The 22,169-nt window shown below is 38.8% G+C and overlaps 1 protein-coding gene across 1 annotated transcript; it reads left to right on the forward strand.

Annotated features, from left to right (window-relative positions):
• Positions 1-3,111: 3,111 nt before the first annotated feature.
• LOC113061350 (thrombospondin type-1 domain-containing protein 4-like) lies at positions 3,112-21,920 on the forward strand. The gene is made up of 12 exons (XM_026230392.1): positions 3,112-3,249; positions 13,539-13,743; positions 14,577-14,752; positions 15,438-15,537; positions 15,676-15,846; positions 16,546-16,675; positions 17,795-17,999; positions 18,632-18,805; positions 18,877-19,050; positions 19,695-19,874; positions 19,959-20,103; positions 20,854-21,920. Exons 1-12 carry the CDS (start codon positions 3,178-3,180, stop codon positions 20,997-20,999), a joined length of 1,878 nt encoding a protein of 625 aa, XP_026086177.1. The 5' UTR covers positions 3,112-3,177; the 3' UTR covers positions 21,000-21,920.
• The last annotated feature ends 249 nt before the right edge of the window (positions 21,921-22,169 follow it).

Below are 22,169 nucleotides of genomic sequence, written 5' to 3' on the forward strand. Positions count from 1 at the left end.
ACCGCACCATCATCACCCCGACTGAAAACATTTTGTAACATGATTTTGATGGACCATTTTTATGATAATGCAATATTTGAATTTAAAATGGGTTTCAAAGGATGAATTTTGAGAGTTTATGTTTTCAAGTGATATTTAATTTCTGATGATTTCTAAAATGTGATATAGGAAACTTTTTTTTTGACAAAGGTCAGAACTTCTGTTATGATGTAGGTTTTTGGGATGCACTCTTGTCGTAAATTAATTAATAATTTTTAACAAAAAAGATAAAATATCCAATTAGGAGTCTTAGACCTTTCCAACGATATACAGTTTGTCATGATTAGATTAGGATTTAATTGTAATATAGTGAAGTAAACGTAGGCGTCCCACCGAGGAGACGGGTGACAGTTAACAGGTTTAATTACGTTAGTTATTACGTATATCATACCCTTAGTTATTATGTGACAGTATATTAGTTGAATATTTACTGCTCAAAAGTCTTAAAAAGCACTAGTCTCTAGCGTGTTTGTGGCCGGTGGCGTGTGATATCAGGAGGCTCTTCAAGCGCATCTCTCCGGGCCGATCTGAACTCTAATAATGCCATCTCAGCACGCTGTTAGTTCGGCCCGTCAGCGCGTTCTGCTTACATTGGGCTGGATTTACGGCTGTAGGTTCACATTACAGTCCGAATGTAAAGACTGATGATGGCAAACGTTCACACACTCTCTCCTCTAGTTTCAGTATAACACTGGGAATCCAGTATCAGTCGTTAGAAATGTAACTTCTGCTGCAGCTGCAGATGATTCAGAAGCCTTTGCCCTGGTGTTTTTCTGTGAGTTTCACAATCGTTGGTGAAGTGTGTTTTAATTGCATTATTGTGTAATTGCTAAAGTGCTGCCAGGAGGTTGCTACATGGCTGCTAGCGTGTTCTGGATAGTTTCCAGGGGGTTGCTATGTGGTTTCTGTGTTGTTCTGTGTGGTTGTCAGGGTGTTGCTACAGTATGTAGTTGCTAGGGTGATTGTCTGGCTGTTTCTATGGTATGTGGTTGCTAGGCTGTTTGGGGCTGGTTGCCATGATGTTGCTGTGGGGTTTCCAGGCTGGTCTGAGTGGTTGTCATTGTGTTGCTATGTAATTTCTAGTGTGTCCTGGTTGTTTCCAAGGCGTTGCTATGATTTTCTGAGTGGTTGTCATGGTGTTGCTATGTAATTTCTAGGGTGTTCTGGTTGTTTCCAAGGCGTTGCTATGTAGTTGCAATGATTTTCTGAGTGGTTGTCATGGTGTTGCTATGTAATTTCTAGGGTGTTCTGGTTGTTTCCAAGGCGTTGCTATGTGGTTGCTATGATTTTCTGAGCGGTTGTCATGGTGTTGCTATGTAATTTCTAGGGTGTTCTGGTTGTTTCCAAGGCGTTGCTATGTGGTTGCTATGATTTTCTGAGTGGTTGTCATGGTGTTGCTATGTAATTTCTAGTGTGTCCTGGTTGTTTCCAAGGCGTTGCTATGTGGTTGCTATGATTTTCTGAGTGGTTGTCATGGTGTTGCTATGTAATTTCTAGGGTGTTCTGGTTGTTTCCAAGGCGTTGCTATGTGGTTGCTATGATTTTCTGAGTGGTTGTCATGGTGTTGCTATGTAATTTCTAGGGTGTCCTGGTTGTTTCCAAGGCGTTGCTATGTGGTTGCTATGATTTTCTGAGTGGTTGTCATGGTGTTGCTATGTCATTTCTAGGGTGTTCTGGTTGCTTCCAAGGTGTTGCCATTTGGCCGGAATGTTTTGAATCGTTGCCAAGGTATTGTGGGTGGTTGCTAGGGTGATAGATTGTCCTCTCAGGTCTGTGATTCTGTACGTTTGGTTCTCATTAACAGTGGGTTGGTTTTATGGTTTACAGAAGCGTCTCAGGAGAAGCGGAGGCCAGTGGCCTGTTAAACTCATTGCGAGTGACCTTCACCTCCACGTTTACATGCGTCTGGCCCTGTGCTGTCTGATCAGTTTCCCACATGTATATAAGAGCAGTTTTACCACAAATACCTTGGTTAAACTATACTAGCCTTGTTTTTTTTTGTTTTTTTTGTATTAAAGCCATGGTTCATTTTCATAAGGGAAATGTTTCAGGTTTTAAAACTCTAAAAGCAGATTTGTAATTATAAACTTTAGAATGGTACTAAACTGAATTGTACAGTTTTGCACATGTACTGTGTTAATACCATGTTTTTGGAGTATGCATGAAGGCAAGGCAAATGCATTTATGTAGAACATTTAATTCACAACAGAAGCAAATCAATTTATTTGATACATTTTATTAAAAAAATATGCTAGGTACATAAGAAGCTTCAAATATGATACAATGAAAGAAAAAATACAGTTATATAACTTTTTTCTTATTATAATATGCTGTAGTTTTAAAATGCACATTTCTTGCATAATGTTAGCAAAGTAAAATTTGTGTGAATTAATTAATATATATATATATATATATATATATATATGCACAAATGTATAAAAAAAATCTAAAAAGGTCCATTAAGAATTAACAATATTATAAAAAGAAAAAAACTTTGATATATTATCCTAAAATATGCACTAAATATATCTTTAGTTTGTTTGTTTTATCAGTTATACTTTTTTGAGTCATTAATTTTGAACTTAATTTATTTTTTAAATATAAAACATTTGTCATTGAATTTGCAACAATAAAACATTTACAATGAACCAAAAAGACGAATTTTACGGCATAAGTGATTGTTTTACAAACATTATGTTTTTATGTCATTCAGTTTATATTAATCATCTGATCTTTTGATTTGAGTACAAATAATTTAGTTAATAGTTATCACATAAATATTTGAAATGGAATTCATTGCTAAAATAATTACTTTCATGTCTTTTGGACATTTCTTTCATGCATTACCACAGTGATACCATGTTTTTTGTACACAGTACCATGACAATATTGTAAATGTTTTACTTTGGAGTACTGTATTAATATTATGGTTTATGAATATGGAAGTCGTCGTGTAGCACCAGTTTCATCTTTTGTGTTCCTCTCAGTCATCTCTGAGTCTCTCTCTCTCTCTGTTCCCACTGTTCCTCCTCCAGCAGCTCAGCTTTCACGTCTGCGCTCAGTGTGTGTGTGTGTGTGTGTGTGTGTGATCTGCGCTCCAGGAGGACGACACAGTCGCACAGAGAGCGTGTGCGTGTCATGATGCTGTCTGCCGTGGCTCTACTTCTGGTCTGTCTGCAGATGCGTGTTCTGGGCAAGCCGTGGTCGCAGGTCTGTGTGCTTCATGTTTGCTTCCACTTCTTCCACTTCTTCCATTCACATTTAGACAAGCATTTTAAGATCTTAAGTGACCTAAATACCTTGTTTGAGCTGGACTGTTATCAGTCTGATTCTGCATACTGTGGCTTTAGAGATTGATGTGTCATGCAAAATATTAATCAGATGTTTGTTAGATGCAGATGTTGTAGATGTTTTATATTGCCTAACCACATAAATATTAATTAAACCAATGTGCAAAACAGATGTTTGAATTGACTTCACATCCAATCAGAATTTACAGACTGACTGTGTTTTATAAACCAAGCTTGACTGTTTGGAGTCTTTAGTTTTGAATTTGTTTCATTCGTTTGATGTGAATCATCTGATCGTTCATCGAGTCCATCAATAAACATAGAAAATAATTACAGACTAATCACCTTTCATTTGTATTTTATTAAGCCAATTTTACAAAATTTGGGATTATCACAAGATGATATAAAAATATAAAACTTAAAAGAAAAAAATAGTTACAATGACTCGTTGTTAAGTCATTTTGCGAATCTATTTTTAGAAAGTTTGTTTTTATGTCAGACTGATTCTTTCATTCGATATGAATCTTTTGATCTTTTGCTTTGAGTCCATTAGGATTAAAATCAAAATAATTTTAGATTTTACATGATTATTTAAAAATAAAATACTTTTTTTGTAGTTGTTGTTGAATTTCCAGCTAAAATAATAACTTTTATGTTTTTTGGACATTTGATGTCGGATTGATTCACATGAATCATCTGATCTTTTGATTCGAATCCATGAAGATCCATCAATAAAAGTAGAAATTAATTTGAGATTAAATATTTAATATGCATTATCACATGATAATTTCAAATATATAAAACATTGAATTAATTTAATTTTGCAACAAAAATACAGCTGTAATGAAACAAAATCTCATCTTATGATAAAGAAAAAGTCGTGTCAGCTCTTCTATGGATGACAGTTTTAATGCATCCTCCTGATGTTTGCTAAGTGTGCTGTTTTAACCAGTGTCCTTGAGCGAGCGTTTGGGTGTGATGCTTTCTAAGGCCACCTTCACTTCCTCCAGCACTTCCTCTTCCATCAAGAACATGCACAGAGGCCTTTAAATGTCACCGCTGGGCTTTTAATAACAGGATCTGAGGAATGAAAGAATGAGAGCTGTTTCAGGGCTATTTTAGCCATCTTTACGAGAGGACGCGGTGTGTTCATGGTGTAAGCGTGACCCTTTAAGCCTCGTTTCCGTGTTCCTCTCGCCGATGTGCCGTAAATCACAGCCGAAGCTGATTCTCTTCAGACCGTCAGATGCATTTGTGCCACCTGTTTATTAAAAAATAGCATTTTTATGACTTCTATTACATGCGATCTGTGGGATTTTACACTTGTTTTCTAGTCCAGCAGGTGAAAATTTATATATATCTCTTATATGTCTTTTCTAAATGAATGTACCACTTATATACCTCTGGACAGTTTTAGTGTAATTGCACATGCCATCCACTAGTCATTCGGCTACGATGACATAAAATCGATTAATTTTAATTAGCATTTGAATTATCAGTCAATAAGTCATGCATAACTACGTCTCAATCTTTAAAAATGCATTAAAATTGGGAAACCCTGTTGTAATGTAAGCTTTCATGCATTTCATGATATTGATAACAACAACGAACTGAGTATTTTTAACCCTCCTAACAAACCACACATCAATGGAGAGATGATTCATTCAGCTTTCACATGACGTAGACATTTGTTTCAGGGAGTTGTGGGTGGTTGCTAGGGTGTCTTGTGTGGTTGCTAGGGTGTTTACTTCCTGTCTAGTGTGAAAAGTCCTGCACCTGTGTGTGCCGTTTTCCAGCTGTTAGGTGAAAATCAGTGAAGTGAAGTCAATCACACACATGATGTGAGGACTCACTCACGTCTGGAGCAGCTCACACACACAACTTTAACCCTTGCTGATCAGTTTGAGCTCTAGAACTAGTGCTGGTTGAGTTCTGTGTGTGTGTGTGTGTGTGTGTGTGTGTCGCAGACCGGTAGTCAGCTGTTTTACAGGCTGAAGGTAATTAAAGCGGCTCCAGTGCTGGAGTTTACCGCGGTAAACGGTGGCCGTTATGAGCCTGCGGTTGCTCTCTTAAAGTCCCAGAGTGCATCTGTGTGTTTGCAGGACACATGCTTCTGTCCCGTCCTCCACATGGGGTCCACATGAACCCAGCCGCAGGAGTTTCTCTCTCCGCAGGAATGTGACACGCAAACAATTAGGAACACGGCCGGTTTAGAGACTGGAGCGCTGCTGGAGAACATCTCCTCTCATCCTCTGCATAATTCTTAATTCATAATTCTTTTTAATTAATTAGTTTATTTTATTTTAATGTGTCCTTTTTACATATACTACATGTAACTTCTGTTATAGTAACAATTTATCATGCAGAATTACATGCAAGCGAAACCCTAATCATATAGTAAGTACATGTAGTTAATTAATATTACTCAAAACTTATATGTATAATTAAACTGGAACAAGGACAGCTTAAAATAAGGTGTAAGTATGAAACTCATGTGCTATTTTTGTTTCAATAATAGTTATTCTATATTATTTTGTATTTTAAGTGGATTTAAAGGGTACTAAATAATATTTATTGAATGCATGGAAGACAGATTAATGCCATCTGGTGGGAGAAATCAAATTAAAATAAATAAGTCAATTTTAATAAAATTTAAATATATATATATATATATATATATATATATATATATATATATATATATATTTTTTTTTTTTTTTTTTTTTTTTTTTTGTATATACGTCTTTTTTTGTTGTTGACATAATTACTTACAAAAATGTAGGCTGTGCATTTGGATATAATTTTAAACACTATCAAAGACTACATTGATTTTACTCCCCAAAAATTGCTTTATATTTTATATATTTTTGGTATTTCCTATTAATTTGCAATGGCAGACATTTCAGACCATGGAAATCACATGTGAATATTTTATAAGGCCATTTATCTTTTTCTAATCACATCCATGTGTTCAGGGGGCAAGCGCCACAAACCACACAAAGATTTGTTTCATTCTGAAGTATAAAGTTCAGTCTTAACACGAGCAACCAGAGGATTAAGACGGTTTTACTGTATTATATTGTGTGTGTCAGTCGTAATGAGCTGAATTCATAATGATGATATGATATCACCGTTCTAGATTATTCCCCTCATAAATAGGCGCCACACATCGTGATGTTTGACATCCGTGGGCAGATGAAGTGATCTGAGAGCTCCTGGTGTCTGTTTGTTGGCTTTGTAAATCAGACACTGAGCTGGATGGAAAGAGCTGCTTGAAAGGTTTCCAATCTGTCCATAAGCTGCTGGCTGCTGCTCCCAGTGCATCGTGGGAACTCGTACAGAGAGCGGGAGGCTGTGCCATAAAGACCTCTGTCCAGCCGTATTTCATCGGATTGTTATTCATTATATGAGCACAGAAAGAGGACTTCAGGACAATATCAACTGCGTTTTAATTGTGACAGAAATCAGAATGTGAATCTGGAGTCTAAACAAGATCCAGGTGAATGTGAACGTTAAACACACAGAAGAGCTGCTATGTTTGAATCACCTGAACGCTGCAAAAAAATATGTTATTACTCAGTATTTCTTTCTTTTTTTCCAGCACAGATATCTAAACGTTTACTCAAAGCATTACAACCACAGGATGTCAAATCTTGTTTTCTGAAAAATCAAGTAAACTAAAACCCAAATTAACGCAATAAAAATTATTTTAGTTACTTGAATTAGAATAAATGTCAATTGAAATAAAATAAAATAAAAAATATTTAAAATATATTTTATTTCAATTAGTTTTCCTTTATGTACTAAAATAACTCAAATTAATTAAAACTATATATACATAAAGCCAAAAACTAGCATAACGAACGATTAATCGCGATTAATCACATCCAAAATAAAAGTTTTCATTTAGATAATATATGTGTGTGTGTAGTGTGCATATTTATTATATATACTTTATATAAAGACACACACATAAAGCATATATTTTAAATATATTTACATGCATTAACATTTTAACAATTAAATCATATAAAAATATATTTAATATATGAACGTAAGATTTTTCTTAATTTAATACAAGCATGTGTGTGTATTCATATATATACAGAATAAATAAACACAGCACACACACATATATTATGTAAACAAAAACTTTTATTTTGAATGCGATTAATCACGATTAATCGTTTTACAGCATATACATGAACTGATGATTTTAAAATATTATTAAAAACTGGTAATAGTATCTCAATGGTATTAAAATAAATGCTTAAAATCTGTCAGTGGCTCTAGAAAAATCATCTTAAAACATCATAATTAATTTAAGTAAATTTCTTTCTTGTTTTAAGCATAAATTCACTTGATTTTTCTTCTCAGGTTAATGTATCTTGGATTAAGAATGCTTGGATATTTGTACTGGAAACCAAGAGTTTTTGCAGTGTAATAATTATGCTCGTTCAGTCCAGGGCTTTAAAATATCAATAAATTCAGACGGTGTAGTTCGAGGTCACTGGTTCTGCTCAGACGTGTGTGTTCTGCTGCGTGTGAAGGTGCTTTTGTTTGAATTCGCCCATTATGGGGTGTAAAATATCCCAGGCCACTGTAACCGTAGCCATCGGGTCACTCCTGCTGCCAGCTTCATTCTCGCTGGTGAACCACAAACTCGAGCCGCCCATGGCTTCAAAGAGCTCTTACAGTAGAGGAGATATTCCATATCACAGGAGACGCTGCTCCATCAGGCTGAAACTTTAGAGGTTTGGTGTTTCAGGCCGTCATTTGTCCAGCAAAAATATCCGTGTGATGATGGATGACGTTTGCATGCAGAAGCCCTTGATGTGTGTCTGCTCAGATACTCTCCTGTCTTCACCTTCATCTCCATCTGCAAGCAGAAGTGTCTTCATACGAACACAAAAAAATTCTCAGCTGTAGGCAGCGGTGAGTCTGAAGGGAATCTTAGGAATGCTGAAATCCGTGTTTTGGTGTTCCTCCGGGTGCCAAACAGGCCGGATGTCCTACAGAGAGAGAAAGAGAGAGGTGGTGGGGGGGGGGGTCTCTGGGAACTATGGAGCCAGAAGAGTCTCAATAAAGATAAATGCACACACAGGATTCATAGATGCACACACATGATTCATAAATACACACACAAGATGACAAATGCGCACACAAAATTTAAAAAGCACAGAAGATTCACAAATGCATACAAAATTCAGAAATGCACACAAAAATCAGAAATACACACACAATTCAGAAATGCAAACAACATTTACAAATGCACTCAAGATTCACAAATGCACAGGACAAGATTCAGAAATGTATTTCTGATGCACACACACATATATCTTGATTCACAAACTGCTTGCGGTCTGTGAACTTCACTGCATTTGTGTGTGAATTTTGAGACTCCCCTGACTTGGCTCAACACACAAATGCTTTTTTTTTAAACAGGGAATGATCAGCAACCAATCAGATATCTCCCTTGTTTTAGCCAATCACAAGAATGCACCCCATGTGGGGGGATTGTTTACTTATAAGCCAATCGAATGAACGTGTTCACACAGCAATTGTATTAAATTGTATGAAAATACAGATGTTTAGATTACAATTCAGGTTTATTTTTTTTTTTTTTTTTTTACTAAATATAAATTTAAAAATGTCTCAATACATATAACCCAGTGACTGCAGAAAAAAAGTTAACCATGGATTCATAAATGTGCAATAGGCAATTATTTCATTTTATTGAAATATTTTAATGAAAGTAAAAAAAAAAAAAAATGTTTAAACCTTTTTGAATATTTAAATATATCTAAATATTCTTTTGGATGCAATATAGAAGTCACTTTAATTATAATATTCAGTCCCTACATGAAGAGAGAGTCAGTGGTCCGCTGCGAGAGGAAAGTGGCTCTCCGGCTGCGAAAAGTGGGTCTGCGGCTGTCGTTCGCTTAGGAAGGTGAGTTGATCGCTGCATGAGGAAAGTGAATCGTTCGCTCAACTTCGCTGCTTGAGGAAAGTGAATCGTTCGCTGAGGAAAGTGAGTCGTTCGCTGCGCAAAGTGGGTCGCTGGCTGTGTGAGGTAAGTGAGTTGTTCGCTGATTGGCTTATAAGTAAACAATCCCCCACGTGGGGTGCATTCTTGTGATTGGCTAAAACAAGGGAGATATCTGATTGGTTGCAGATCATTCCCTGTTTAAAAAAAGGCATTTGTGTGTCGAGCCAAGTCAAGGGAGTCTCAAAATTCACACACAAATGCAGTGAAGTTCACAGACCGCAAGCAGTTTTTAAATCAAGATATATGTGTGTGTGCATCAGAAATACATTTCTGAATCTTGTCCTGTGCATTTGTGAATCGTGAGTGCATTTGTAAATGTTGTTTGCATTTCTAAATTGTGTGTGTATTTCTGAATTTTGTGTGCATTTCTGAATTTTTTATGCATTTGTGAATCTTCTGTGCTTTTTAAATTTTGTGTGCGCATTTGTGAATTTTGTGTGCATTTGTGTATCCTGTGTGTGTATTTATGAATTATGTGTGTGCATGTATGAATCTTATGTGTGCATATGTGACTGTAGTGTGTGCATTTATCTTTATTGAGACTCTTCTGGCTCCATAGGGAACCAAATGACCTGGATTCAGGTCTGATGCTTCCTTCAGGTCCTCCTGGGAAAGTCCTACTTACACGTCTGAAAGTCATTAACATGTATCTGAAGAGGTTTTGTCAATAACAAGGATAACTAGAATAACTACATGGAAGTCTGTTTATGACACTGAATACAAAATAAAAAGCATGATTGCGTGTTTTAATCTCACAAATCTGACTTTTTGATAGCAATTCAGATTTTTTATCTGAATTGCAGGATATTCATTTGCAATTGCAAGTCATGAATTCCAAATTGTGGGGCACATTGTGACAGAAGAGAGCACCTTAGAGAAAGTAAGCGGTGCCCCTTCTCCCTGAATTAGTTTTCCGTTCCCTGTAAGTGTTTTACCCCACTGATTATGGAGATCGCGACATGCTTCATTTTCCTAGTCGGTAGAGATCTCCTCTTCGTTGAGGATGCCAGGGAGTTCTGCGGGCTCACTGCAGCAACAGCTTTAGATGACACCACCATCAACTCTTTGTTTTGTTATGGGGCCAATTACCATCGCCACATGGACTTCCCAGACACCACAGGAATAAGATGGAGCCTGTCGCACCGTTCTCCTCTAACTAAAGGAGGAGAATGAGGAGAAAAAGACTCATCCTAGCCCCATAGGTCACTCCAGTGTCAGCTCCAGCCCCCGAATCCAGCCCTAAGAGGGCTCCAGTCCAGAGTTTAGCCCATAAAGTGTTCCTTTCCCTGAGTTTAGCCCAGAGAGGGTTCCAGTCCCCGAGTTTAGCCCAGAGAGGGCTCCAGTACCCGAGCTTAGCCTAAAGAGGGTTCCTTTCCCCGAGTTTAGCCCAGAGACGGTTCCTTTACCTGAGTTTAGCCCAGAGAGGGTTCCTTTCCCCGAGTTTAGCCCAGAGAGGGTTCCTTTCCCCGAGTTTAGCCCAGAGAGGGTTCCTTTCCCCGAGTTTAGCCCAGAGAGGTTTCCTTTCTCCGAGTTTAGCCCAGAGAAGGTTCCAGTATCCTAGTTTAGCCCAGAGAGGGTTCCTTTCCCCGAGTTTAGCCCAGAGAGGGTTCCTTTCTCCGAGTTTAGCCCAGAGAAGGTTCCAGTATCCTAGTTTAGCCCAGAGAGGGTTCCTTTCCCCGAGTTTAGCCCAGAGACGGTTCCTTTCCCCGAGTTTAGCCCAGAGACAGTTCCTTTCCCCGAGTTTAGCCCAGAGAGGGTTCCTTTCCCAGAGTTTAGCCCAGAGAGGGTTCCTTTCTCCGAGTTTAGCCCAGAGAAGGTTCCAGTATCCTAGTTTAGCCCATAGCGCCCCCTTCCTCAAATCTTGCCCTGGAGGTCCAATGCACTGCAGTGTTTAGCTCCAACTTGATCAAAGTCACCTGTCTGGGATTATCTAATGATCCCAAAGACATTAATTGGCATTGATTAGCATGCTCAGGTGTGTTTGATTAGGGTTAGAGCTAAACTCTGCAGGAAAGTGGATCTCGAAATCCAGATTTGAGGATCCCTGCCATAGAGGGTTCCAGTCCCCGTGTTTAGCCCAGAGAGGGTTCCAGTCCCTGGGTTAAGCCCAGAGAGGGTTCCTTTCCCTGGGTTTAGCCCAGAGAAGGTTCTAGTATCTGGGTTTAACCCAGAGGAGGTTCCTGTCCCCGAGTCTAGCCCATACAGGGTTCATTTACCCGAGTTTAGCCCAGAGATGGTTCCAGTACCTGAGATTAGCCCAGAAAGGGTTCCAGTAGCCGAGTTTAGCCCAGAGAAGGTTCTATTCCCCAAGTTGAGCCCAGACAGGGTTCCGGTCCCCGAGTTTAGCCTAGAGAGGGTTCCAGTCCCCGAGTTTAGCCTAGAGAGGGTTTCTTTCCTCAAGTTTAGCCCATGGAGGGTTCATTTACCTGAGTTTAGCCAACAGAAGTTTCCAGTCCCCAAGTTTAGCCCATAGCGGGTTCATTTACCCGAGTTTAGCCCAGAAAGTTTCCAGTACCCTAGTTTAGCCCAAGAGGGTTCCAGTTCCCCGAGTTTAGCCGGAGAGGGTTACAGTCCCCGAGTTTAGCCCAGAGAGGGTTCCAGTCCCCAAATTTATCCCAGAGAGGACTTCAGTCCCCGAGTTTAGCCCATAGTGGGTTAATTTACCTGAGTTTACCCCAGAAAGTTTCCAGTACCCTAGTTTAGCCCAAGAGGGTTCCAGTACCTGAGTTAAGCCCGATAGAGTTCCATTCCCCAAATTTATCCCAGAGAGGGCTTCAGTCCCTGAGTTTAGCCCAGAGAAGGTTCCAGTCCCTTCTCAGTGTTTTTATTGTTCATCAGCTGGAAAAGAACACATTCTGATTCTTTGTACTGTTGTGATTCCAATAGTATTGTTATTTTGTATCATTATAGTTTGAAAGTTATTAGCAAGATTTGTATTTTGGTTCGACAAATTGGACATGTTATAGAGTTTCATAATTACATGCAATTCTTTTTTTTATCTCTCTGATTTTGATTTAGTGAGAAATAGGGTTGCCACGTTTTATCACAGGTTTGGGCTACTGTTACGCTGTTGTAGAGGGTTGTTTTTGAAGTGTGTTTGTTAAAGCGATCTCCCCTGAATGCTATTTCGATGGAGGGGATAACTGTGGAAAAAATTTAATTGGGCTAGTTTTAATTAGCAGACCTGGAAACCCTGCTGACAAATCTTTACTCTCCAGTGAGCGCTGTGTGTTCATTGTGCATCGGCTGTCGTTCTTGGAGCTGGACGGGCTTTGACAGAAGGTCAGATGCTGAGTGACCGCTGGCTCTGACTTCAGCAAGGGATTATGGGTGTTTGTGTATTTACCTCCCACAGGCTCACTGGCTCCAATCTCTTTTCCTCCATCATTTTCATTTTCTCTCTGCCTTTCTGTCTTTTCACTCCCGTCTATCTGCACCTGTTCGCTGAACCCTTGCTTTTACCCTTGTGTCTCGACTGGATTTATGAAGCTCTGAAAAGAAAAATTTATTCTCCGTGTCCAGCGCCAGCGTCTGATTAATGTTCGTTTCCGCCCACGTCAGCGTTGCATCATGAAAACAGACGTACAGTGTTCAGAAGAGATCAAGCTGTCAAAACTATTAGCCAGATAAACTGATCACATGACAGCAGCTTCTACTGACCTCAGTGTGGCAGAGGTCATGCTGGTGTGTATGTGTGTGTGTGTCTGTGTGTGTGAGAGAGAGAGAGTGTGTGAGTGTATTAGTGTCTATGTTTGAGAAAGTGTGTGTGTGTGTGTGTGTGTGTGTGTGAGATGGTGTGTGTGCTCTTGTTTTTGTGTCATATCAGGACACAACTCTGTATAATGACATGGGTATGACACAGGTATTACAAGGAGAGGGTGACTTATGAGGACATAACCCATGTCTCCATTTTTCAAAACACTTATAAATCATACAGAATGAGTTTTTTTGAGAAAGTAAAAATGCACAAAGTTTCCTGTGAGGGTTAGGGTTAGGTGTAGGGTTGGTGAAGGACCATAGAATATACAGTTTCTACAGAATAAAAACCATTACACCTATGGGATGAACACACTTTACACAAAAACAAACGTGTGTGTGTGCATGTGTTCATTCGAGGTCACTGACCGTGTGTGTTGTGTGTGTGTGTGTGTGTGTGGCAGAGTGCCGGCTGTGATGAACTCTTGGGCTCTGGCAGGGTTCCTGATAAGTGTGGTGTGTGCGGCGGAGACAACAGTGCGTGTAAGCTCGTCTCTGGCGTGTTCCAGCACACTCTGTCTAAAGTGGGCTATCACAAGATCGTGGAGATCCCGCCGGGAGCCACCAAAATCAACGTCACCGAGATGGTGAAGAGCAGGAACTACCTGGGTGAGTAAAGAGCTGTTCACAGCAGGAACCATAACCATAATAACTATATATATGTAACAATAACTATAACTACATCAATGACTACTATGCTAGACTTATACTCAGGTGCGACTTAGTCAGAAAAATACGGTAACAATAACTGTAATATAACAATGTACAATAACTTTCTGTTTATTCTTCGCACAAGCTGCAGTCTGCTAGATTCTGATTGGCTGTAAATATGTGTTGTTGTTGAGCAGCTGGAAAACAAAGCACTCGTGATTCATGAACGTTATTGCGACAGTAATCATTCTTGTTATGAACACATGGATAAAAACATCACTTTGGCTCCGCCCACGACTGCAGTATAACTGATGTTACACGTGTTCTGATTGGCTGTGATTTTGTGGCTCCCCTTTAATAAAGCGTGTGTCTAAAAACAGTCAGCGCTGGATGTGTGTCCTGCGGGCGAAGCAGTTATTTCAGAACGCCTCACTTTAAAACACAGCTGCTTGTAAAACACATCAGATCCGTATAATTACAGCGGAACACATCCTAATCTATATTTCAGTTTCCCTGGAAGTGCTGCTGTGTTAGTTAAAGGCCCAGACTGATTTTTTCCTCCCCCTGATTTATGAGCCACAAGATTCAATAAATGTCCCGTGTAAGCGCTGCGAGAGCAAAGACGAGCCGGGCGAGGGCCTCGGGTCACTGAGCGTGAGCTGCGTGTGTGTGTTTTATGTGTGTGTCAGAAGCACTGTTAAATACTGAAGTTCCCCGTCAGCAACAATCCGGCCATAACTCTGAGCAGCTACTGTATTTGTGTGTGTGTGTGTGTGTGTGTGTGTGTGTAGCTCTGCTCAGCCGGTCTGGACGATCCATTATTAATGGAAACTGGGCCATCGACCGTCCAGGAATGTATGAGGGAGTGGGAACGATGTTCACGTACCGCCGGCCGAATGAGATCAGCAGCACTGCAGGAGAGTCCTTCCTGGCCGAGGGACCCACCAATGAGATCCTGGACGTGTTTGTGAGTGACCCTCAGTATTACGTTATTGCAATATTAATATAAAGTTTTATTTTATTAATATAACTATGTAATTTTGTTATTATTGGGACATTATTAAAAATATATTTATTCATTTATCTATTGTCATTGTGATATAATACTATATAACTATTAATGTAATGTTTAATTTTTATGACAAAATTATTTTAAATGTACATTTATCTATTACTTTTGGAAACTGTTATTGCTGCACATTTCTTAAATATTAATATATTTGTTATTTTGTTAATATAATTATGTAGTTTAATTTTCTGTCATTTATTATTATGCTTTACAGTTAGCTATTTATTGTGTCATTTTTGGAAAGCAATATTTAATTATTCATATATTGAATATATACGGAATTATCATATAATATGATATTATTTATTAATATTATTAATATCAATATTATACCAATATTGCTGTCGTTGTTATATTTTAACTTGTTTAACAAATAATAATATTTTAACTTTTTTTTTTACAAATAATATTATTATTGGAGAATTATTAAATGCATATTTATTTATTTATCTATTGTTATTGTAATATAGTTCTGAACTATTAATATAATGTTTAATTTTTTATAAAATTACTGTAATAGAATTATGTAATATAATTTTTTGTTATTTATTATTCTGTTTATTTTGTGTTGTTTGTGTCTCAGATGATCTACCAGCAGCCCAATCCAGGCGTCCGTTATGAGTTCATCATGCCGTCAGAGAACGCTCTAGATGCTCCTCATCCTAAACAGAACCAGCTGGACGGTCAGTCACTACATGCTACGCTCACTTTTGGGATGTGATTTATGTCATGCAATCCAACACATATTTTCTTTTATTACAACTCTATCTTTGCACTGTCCTTCCTGCGTTCTGTTTCCCGGATCTTGTGTCGCTGCACAGTGAATGCTGTGAACGGTCCGTCGACCTCAGAGGATCACGAGAGGTCAGGGGTCAGACCTCCTCCTCCCGTCCCGGATAATCAGCTTCCTGCAGCTCCGCCTACAACCAGAGCCAGAGAATATAACTGGAAACTGAGCGGCACCACAGACTGCAGCGCCTCCTGTGGACGAGGTGTGCACTTACACAAACACTGAGCAGTGTCTAATTCAGTGAAAATGTGCTCACACCTAGGGCATACGAGATCAGGATGAGTTTGTTTCTTCATCAGGTTTGTAGAAATGTAGCACTGCATCAGTGTCTCATCAATGGATGCTCTGCAGTGAATGGGTGCCGTCAGAATGAGAGTCTGATAAAAACATCCCAATAATCCACAGCACTCCAGTCCATCAGTGAACATCTGGAGAAGACAAAAGCTGAAACACATCCAGCATTAAGATGATTTTAACTCAAACACATAGAGTCTATAATCCAGAATAACACTTCCTCCAGTGAAAAAGTGTTCTGGTCTGAATCAGGAGAGAAATCTGCACAGATCAAGCAGTGTTTAAACAGATCTAAACTAATCTGTGAGAGACAACAGCAGATGCACTGTTTCACTGGAGGAAGTGTTATTCTGGATTATAGACTCTATGTGTTTAAGTTAAAATCATCTTAATGCTGGATGTGTTTCAGGTTTTGTCTTCTCCAGATGTTCACTGATGGACTGGAGTGCTGTGGATTATTGGGATGTTTTTATCAGCTGTTTGAACTCTCATTCTGACGGCACCCATTCACTAGAGACACTGATGCAATGCTGAATTGATGCAGAGATAACCTGCTGTGTCCGAGTCTGATTCTGTGAGATGTTATCTGGTTGTATCTGATGTTCAGGAAGCAGGTTCTCTGTGTTCGTCTGTGTTCATCGAGGAACTCATGCTCTGGTGCTGAGCGATCTGTGCGACAGCAGCACCAAACCCAGCCCTCAGGAGGAGCCCTGTAACGTCCAGCCCTGCCCTGCCTTGTGAGTCATGTGTGTGTGTGTGTGTGTGTGTGTGTGTGATCAAGCCCTCACCAGACTGTCTGTCATGTTCTGATGAGCCATGATGATCTGGTTCAGGAGAGTTTGATCAGGTTTGGAGTCTGAAGAATGATGCACATCAGTGGTCTTGAGATGAGACTGACATCTTGTGGTCATAATTTAGCCAAGACTTTTTACAGTACACATGCTTTCAAAGATTTAAGATATTTAAATATTCATCCGTTTTGTTCATTTAGGGGATTTAGATCAAAAGTGATTCACAAAAATCATTTATAATATGATGACTTGTCACAGGTAAAAAGTCTGATGTTCGGGCTGTTAATATCATAATATAGGAAATGCATAATGTTGGGATGTATACTAAAGTATATAAGCAAGGAAATGAGTCCAGAAAATGAATGTAACATGCTAAACCACACATCCAATGCTTTCCTTGTCTTGTAATTTATCATGTTCAGATTCCGAGCTCTTTTACTCGTCTGTAAATGTAGTATGTAGTATCATCATCAGTTAAGTGTGCTGAAAAAAACATACTATATTTTTTTTGGTAAGTGGTTGCAAACAATTTATTATAAAGCGGATAGTTCCTCTCCTTGATTCTGATTGGCTGAGACACGTTCAAAGCTGCTGTACATTACAAAGTAACAAAGTAACATACAGCTTTGTTTACATTTGTGTGTTGCTCGGCAACCACTCTGTTACAACCACAGCTGTTTCTGAGGAGCTACATTGTTTGGTGGAAGAATACTGTTTTTAATCATATCTTTACACTTTATTTGCTGTTTTATTTTGTGAAACCTTACTACGTATATGGAATAACCGTTTTATAAAAGCCCTGTGGAGCTGTGGTTTACAGTGCATTTCGCTTTACGTTGTGTCTAACAATGACGCTTAGCTGTTACAAATTCACTGTAAACCACGGCTTCACTGGGCTTATTGTATTATTTGTAAATTTAAATGTAGCTAAAATGAATTAATTTACATAATAAATATAAAAAAATACAATAATTAACAAACACCCTTCAGTGCATCCGCATTATTCCTGGAGCTGTAGTATCTCACTGCTGGTGTCTCTCTCTCTCTGTGTGTGTGTGTGTTCAGCTGGGACATCGGCGAGTGGTCCGAGTGCAGTAAGACGTGTGGTTTGGGCGTGCAGCATCGTCAGGTTCTGTGTCGTCAGCCGTACACTAACCTCACACTGAACGTTCACAGCAGCCGCTGCAGACACCTGGAGCACCCCGAGACCAGCAGCTCCTGCCAGCTGAAGATCTGCAGCGAGTGGAACATCCGCTCCGACTGGAGCCCCGTGAGTCACAGCTGTCTGTCACGGCCCCTCCTCCACACTGATTGGCCTCCTCCAGGACAGTGGGCGGAGCTTGGGTTGGAGAACTGCACTAGTATTATTAGTAAAGCTAGAAACACACGAGCATTACTACGGCGAGAAGGAAAAGAATATATATTAAATATATCAATATATATAAAAGTTTGTTTCACTTATAAAACAGATAGTTCTGGTCCTTGATTCTGATTGGCTGAGCCACGTGCAAAGCTGTTGTTTTCTGTTTACGTTTGTGTGTTGCTCAGCAACCACTTTGTAACAACCACAGCTGTTTCTGAGGAGCTACATTGTTTCGTGGAAGAATACTGTTTTTATTAATATCTCTACACTTTATTTGCTGTTTTATCTTGTGAAACCTTACTACGTATATGGAATAACTGTTTATAAAAGCAATAATCCCTGTGAAACTGTGGTTTACAGTGAATTTATACCAGATAAGGGGATTTTAGTCATTTCGCTTCACGTCGTGTCTAACAATGACCCCTAGCTGTTACAAATTCACTGTAAGCCATGGCTCCACGGGGCTTATATTAATTAGTATTTGGTGGTTTGAGTGTGTTAATGTCAGGCCCTGTGTGTGTGTGTGTGTGTGTTGTCAGTGCTCGGTGCCCTGCGGTGTAGGTCAAAGGTCACGTGAGGTGCACTGTGTCAGTAATGTTGGTGATATCGTGGCAGATGACGAGTGCAACATGAAGCTGCGTCCCAGCGATGTGGAGAACTGTGACGCAGGTGTGTGCACCAAGAGCTGGTTCTTCAGTGACTGGAGCGCTCAGGTGAGTCTCTCGGTCTGTGCTCAGGTGTGTGTCGCTCGCTCGCTCTCACTGCTGTGTGCTGTGTGACGCAGTGTTCGGCTGACTGTGGCGCAGGGATACGGACGCGCAGCGTTCAGTGCCTCACCAATCACATCAGCAGTCTGCCTCTGGAGAGCTGCGGGGCCCAACGGCCCCCCGAGGCCCAGCCCTGCAACAACGGCCCCTGTGAGAGCCGCACAGAGTGGTTCACCGGACCCTGGAGTCAGGTACGACTGCACCTCTTTACAAAGTAAAAAAAGCAATTCATTTAAAATTATTATTTAAATTAAATCTATTTAAAAACTATCCAAATAAACACTTACTAAATATTTATTAGGTCATAACAATACAAAATTAAAATAATTAAAATAAGTTGGTTAAAAACCAACTGCAAAAATAAAATAAATGATTTTGAAATTATAAAAATAAATAAATAAAATCATAAAAAATGCTCAATTAAAATAAGTATTTTACTAAATTAAATAATGCAAAATTACATGATTTTAAAATAAAACTACCAAAATAAAGGCATGCTGAAAATGAATAATCATAAAAATTATAAATTATAATTTATAAATATATTTATATAATATATAAATATAAATATATATTGTAATTATAAATATGTTTTTTTAAAACAAAAAAAATCAGTTGAAAACACTAAAACATATTAAATACTTTGAATTTTCCTGCATTTCGTGTGACCACTGAACACATGAATGCACTGATAAATGATTGACACACTAACTTAAATATATTTTTTATATATTTTAGTTCATTGGGGTTCCACTGATGAAAGCATTCGTGAATGGCTGGTTTAGATCAGGTTCTGATGGCAGTGTGTGTGTGTGTGTGTGTGTGTGTGTGTCAGTGCTCGGCGGAGTGCGGCTCTGGTGGTCAGCAGAGGGCAGTGGTGTGTCTGATGAGGTCAGACGAGGGTTTCATGGTGATGCCGGCGTACGAGTGCTCGTCTCTGGACAAACCCCTGAGCCAGCAGAGCTGCTTCATCAAGACCTGCGGAGCCAAGTGGTTCCACACCGACTGGAGCGCGGTGAGACCATCACACTAACAACCACACAGCAGCTCAGCCAGATCAGCTCTGCTCATGTGTGTGTGTGTGTGCGTGTGTGTGCAGTGCTCGAAGACGTGTGAGACGGGTTACCGTGTGCGAGAGGTGCGCTGTCTGACCGATGACATGATGACCAGCGAGCTCTGCGACGAAACACTGAAGCCTCATGATAAGGAGGAGTGTCACCCTGAGCCCTGCCTGCCTCTGATTGGTCAGTCCCCTCATTAATATGTAAACATGTCAATGCATATTAATATCTGCTCATTGCATAAAAGCACCTCTGGTAATCCTGACACGTTTACCCAAAATCAAAAGATAGAAACTATTTTTTTTATATTATAGATATACTATATATATACTTTTTTATGGGTTTCTCATTGCTGAAATATATATTATTTACATTTGCAAAATAAATCAGGCTGATGATATTTATTGAAACAATAAATATTGTATTTCTATAGAAGTTTATTTCTGTCACATAATTAAAAAAAAGTGAATTGCAGCATATTATATTATTAATATTTTGCAGTTCTGAGAATTGTGAGGAAAAAAAGCCAGAATTGTGGGATAAAGTTTTTGCCTTTTATTTAATTGTTTCTATATATTACAGTGTTTACTCTTATTAAATAAAAAAAATCCATTACAGAAATAAGAATAAAATGAAAAAAAAAGAAAAAAGAAAACATCTCGATGCATTACAAAAATAATTAAATCATAAAACTGCTAAATTAATATAAACCATATAAAACAAAAAAAAAATAAAAGAGTTTACAGTAATGATACATTCGCTGGTAAATGTGCTTAATTGTAATGAATTTAATCTCAGAATGCAAAAACAGGATTTATTTTCTTTATGCAAAGTATTTATTCATGCAAAAATGAATATTTATCCTTATGCAAAAAACAATGGGTTTTGTGTGCATGTTTCCATATGATTCTCCATTGCATCTCTATTTTTCAGATGAGAAGTGTCGTGATAAATACTTCAACTGTAACGTGGTGGTGCAGGCGCGTCTCTGCGTGTACGACTACTATCAGATGGCATGTTGTGCGTCCTGCACGCGTGTGGCCCGGAGGAGCTCTGGACACTGGGGACAGCGATCGTGACCAGAGATCCTGGGATTGAACACAGATGCTGTGTGATGATGAGATCAGTATGTACTCAGTGCGTCGTCACACATGAACACTAGAGCGCAGGATGAGGAGAGAATCACTGCGTCAGCAACCACTTCACTTCTGTTCACACCGCGGATTTAAAGTGACTTGAGCGTTATTCAGAGTGAATGTGATCCGAACCGAATGGATCTGTGTGTGGAGCTGCAGTGTGAACGCGTTCAGCTCACTGCAAAACTGGATCCGGTTCCTCAGATCTGAAACACTGATCCGCTTTCTGATTGGATAAACTCTCATCGATGGGCTTCAAGAGCAAAAACACAAAGACAATGATTCAGAGTTAACATACGGAGCTAAAATAGTCTCAAAATTAATGTGTTTACAAAATTAAAATCCAATAGCTATGTCATATTCTCAAAACAAAGCCTTTGTGTATAATGCATTATGAACGTCGTAATGCATTATATCTTTTCATTAATAATTGTAGCCAAAGTTAAAATGCATTATAGGTTTGTTTGCCATGTTTTTTATGCATTATATTTTCTAAAGGTTTAACAATGAGTGTTATAAGGCATTATAACAGTCAGGGTCATTCTTGGTCAAGTGTGTTCGAATAGAGGTTTTCAAGAGCTGGTGTGAGTAAATATAGATTTCAACTCAAAGAGACAGGATAGTCTGCGCATGACATGGTATGATCATCAAGGAGCACTATACACACTCATGAAGTGTGTGTTTCATTCATATTTGAAGCCAGAGGGCGCTCTCACGCAGAAAGTCATACCAGGAAACTCCTAATATGGGCAAAAGCATCCAGACACTTTTGGAAACATGAACACATTAAACATACCATTGGGACAATATATGTTTTTTCGAGTCATCTCCAGCAGGTGATAAATAAAGTATAAGAACAATGCAGTGCTAATTGCATTTATTACAGTATAGAATCTATTCTGCCTTATTATTAAGTGATGAAAAAAGTGTTTGTAGTATATAAACAAATCATTATTATTTGTTGTTGTCCAGCAGTTATATATTTATATGCCTATTAAAAGCTAGACATTAGAGAAAATAAGTTTTTGAACAGTAAACTTGTAAAGTCTCTGTTCACCAAGCCTGTGTTTATTTGATCCAAAGTACAGTAAAACAGTACAATTTAGATTTTCT

The sequence above is a fragment of the Carassius auratus genome, chromosome 43 (assembly GCF_003368295.1).
Source record: "Carassius auratus strain Wakin chromosome 43, ASM336829v1, whole genome shotgun sequence".
Lineage (NCBI taxonomy): Eukaryota > Metazoa > Chordata > Actinopteri > Cypriniformes > Cyprinidae > Carassius > Carassius auratus.

What these genes read in the sequence shown, in the direction of transcription:
- LOC113061350 (XM_026230392.1), top strand. Translation starts at nt 3,178, where the DNA reads ATGATGCTGTCTGCCGTGGCTCTACTTCTGGTCTGTCTGCAGATGCGT. An exon ending in ATGAGATCCTGGACGTGTTT is followed by an intron (nt 14,753 to 15,437) that starts GTGAGTGACCCT and finishes TTTGTGTCTCAG; the next exon opens with ATGATCTACCAGCAGCCCAA. An exon ending in GCCCTGCCTGCCTCTGATTG is followed by an intron (nt 20,104 to 20,853) that starts GTCAGTCCCCTC and finishes TCTATTTTTCAG; the next exon opens with ATGAGAAGTGTCGTGATAAA.